This window comes from Austrofundulus limnaeus, unplaced genomic scaffold (genome assembly GCF_001266775.1).
Source record: "Austrofundulus limnaeus strain Quisiro unplaced genomic scaffold, Austrofundulus_limnaeus-1.0 Scaffold458, whole genome shotgun sequence".
Classification (NCBI taxonomy): Eukaryota; Metazoa; Chordata; class Actinopteri; order Cyprinodontiformes; family Rivulidae; genus Austrofundulus; species Austrofundulus limnaeus.
This window is the reverse complement of record NW_013952860.1, coordinates 211022-213717: the sequence shown is the minus strand read 5'-3', so window position 1 is coordinate 213717 and position 2696 is coordinate 211022. Positions and strand designations below refer to the sequence as shown.

At 41.9% G+C, this 2696-nt stretch overlaps 1 protein-coding gene across 1 annotated transcript in view; it reads left to right on the top strand.

Moving 5' to 3' along the window:
* ryr1b (ryanodine receptor 1b (skeletal)) overlaps positions 1 to 2696 on the top strand; it is a gene marked incomplete in the record, with an annotated part of 103334 nt that overhangs the window by 37571 nt on the left and 63067 nt on the right. Inside the window, 4 exon segments of the mRNA XM_014025145.1 lie at positions 251 to 790; positions 865 to 1065; positions 1270 to 1381; positions 1462 to 1605. Coding sequence (XP_013880599.1) covers positions 251 to 790; positions 865 to 1065; positions 1270 to 1381; positions 1462 to 1605 — 997 coding nt within the window.

Below are 2696 nucleotides of genomic sequence, written 5' to 3'. Positions count from 1 at the left end.
TTTGTTCTACTTATGCTTCTTACAGATGTTTTCAGCTATATTCAGTTATTTTAGCACTTAGCTTTTAGCTGTTTTTTGTTGTTTTCAACAGGATTTCTGCTCCTTTTTTACTGTTTTTCTGCAAAGTTAGGCTTTTTTTTTTTTGCTTCTTTCAGTTTTTCAAAGTGAGCTTACTTTAACACTTTGCTATGAAATATTTTCAGCTCAATTTCAGCTTAAGTTTTAGTTTTGTTTATTTTTTTATCTTCAGGACCTAAAAACCAGAGCTATCAACATGCTAACTGAGGCTGTGCTGGATGGAAGCCAAGCCATGCGTGATCCAGTAGGTGGCAGCGTCGAGTTCCACTTCGTCCCCATCCTGAAGCTCATCAGCACCCTGCTCATCATGGGCATCTTCAACGATGAAGACACCAAACACATCCTCAAGATGATCGACCCCAACGTCTTCAGCGGGAAGGAAGAGGAGGAGGAGGAGGGAGAAAAGGCCGAGGAGGGAGGAGAGAAGGAGGAAGAGGCGGAGGATGAAGAACTGGAGGATGAGGGAATGGGTGATGAGGAGGAAGAGGAGGAGCAGAAGGAACTGGAGAAAGGAGAGCAGGAGGGGGAGGAGTCCGAGACTAAAGAGGAAGGTGAGAGGGAGGAGGAGGGAGAAGCCAAAGGAGGTAAAATAGATGGAGAGAAAGCAGAGGAGGAGAAGGAGGCAGAGGTGGAAACAGAAGCCAAAGATGAAGAGGAGGGTCTGGAGGAAGGACTGCTTCAGATGAAGCTGCCAGAATCTGTCAAGCTGCAGGTTAATATAACTTTGAAACAGTTTAATCCACGTYATCGATAAGAAAACTCATGGTTTCTTACCTTCTCCTCCAGATGTGCACTCTGCTGCAGTACTTCTGCGACTGCGAGCTGCGACACAGAGTGGAGACCATCGTGGCCTACTCCGACAACTTTATGCAGGGCGTTCAGAAGAAYCAACGCGTGCGTTACAACCAGCTGATGAGGGCCTTCTCCATGTCGGCTGCCGAGACGGCTCGAAGGACCCGCGAGTTCCGATCACCACCCCAAGACCAGGTACCGACCGGGGTGGACGCTGACACCCTAGAACCAGAGTACACCTGAGTGTTTTACAGGAGGATTTCCATTAGCTGTTGCTAATTTAGCTGACCTTTCACTTTTTAGCTAGCATTCTGCTGCTTTTAGTTAGCTTTTGCCTTCTTTTTAATTTTTCGTTTGAACAAGCTGGTTCTGATGAGTTTGTTTCTGTTTGTCCCGCAGGTTCTTCTGTTGACCAACTTCAAACACAGTCCAGAAGATGAAGACTGTCCCGTTCCTGAGGAGGTGCGGGAAACTTTGGCCAATTTCCACAATGGCATCCTCCTTCACTGTGGTGAGAACTTTATCTTTTTATTACAGTATGTTGTTGTTTCGTGTGCGTTTCTGGATTTTAATGCTAACTTTTTAACGCAGGTATCCACATCGAGGAGGAGGCTGAGGAAGAGGAGGTGGACTCCTCACTCAGGGGGAGACTTCTCAGTCTGGTGGACAAGGTCAAGAACTTCAGGAAGAAACCAGAGGAAGAGAAACCGGAGGTCGAGGAAGAACCAAAGCCGAGTAAGATGAGCTGACAGAGACAAACATTTACCACGGCATTAAAATAAAGCCCTTTGTTTCTCAATTTTCTCTTTTAGCTTTTAGCTAGCCTTATAAATCTTCAGCTTTTATCTAACCTTGTGATACTTTAGCTTTTAGCTAGCCTTGTGGTACTTTAGCTTTTAGCTAGCCTTGTGATACTTTAGCTTTTATCTAGCCTTGTGATACTTTAGCTTTTAACTAGCCTTGTGATACTTTAGCTTTTATCTAGCCTTGTGGTACTTTAGCTTTTAGCTAGCCTTGTGATACTTTAGCTTTTAGCTAGCCTTATGAATCTTTAGCTTTTATCTAACCTTGTGATACTTTAGCTTTTAGCTAGCCCTGTGATTCTTTAGCTTTTAACTAGCCTTGTGATACTTTAGCTTTTAGCTAGCCCTGTGATTCTTTAGCTTTTATCTAGCCTTGTGGTACTTTAGCTTTTAGCTAGCCTTGTGATACTTTAGCTTTTAGCTAGCCTTATGAATCTTTAGCTTTTATCTAACCTTGTGATACTTTAGCTTTTATCTAGCCTTGTGATACTTTGTGATACTTTAGCTTTTAGCTAGCCTTGTGATTCTTTAGCTTTTAGCTAGCATTCTGATTCTTTAGCTTTTATCTAGCCTTGTGATACTTTAGCTTTTAACTAGCCTTGTGATACTTTAGCTTTTAGCTAACCTTGTGATACTTTAGCTTTTAGCTAGCCTTATGAATCTTTAGCTTTTATCTAACCTTGTGATACTTTAGCTTTTATCTAGCCTTGTGATACTTTGTGGTACTTTAGCTTTTAGCCAGCCTTGGGATTCTTTAGCTTTTAGCTAGCCTTTTGATTCTTTAGCTTTTATCTAGCCTTGTGATTCTTTATCTTTTAGCTAGCATTCTGATTCTTTAGCTTTTATCTAGCCTTGCGATACTTTAACTTTTAGCTAGCCTTGTGATACTTTAGCTTTTATCTAGCGTTGTGATTCTTTAGCTTTTATCTAGCCTTGTGATACTTTAGCTTTTATCTAACCTTGTGATACTTTAGCTTTTATCTAGCCTTGTGATACTTTGTGGTACTTTAGCTTTTAGCCAGC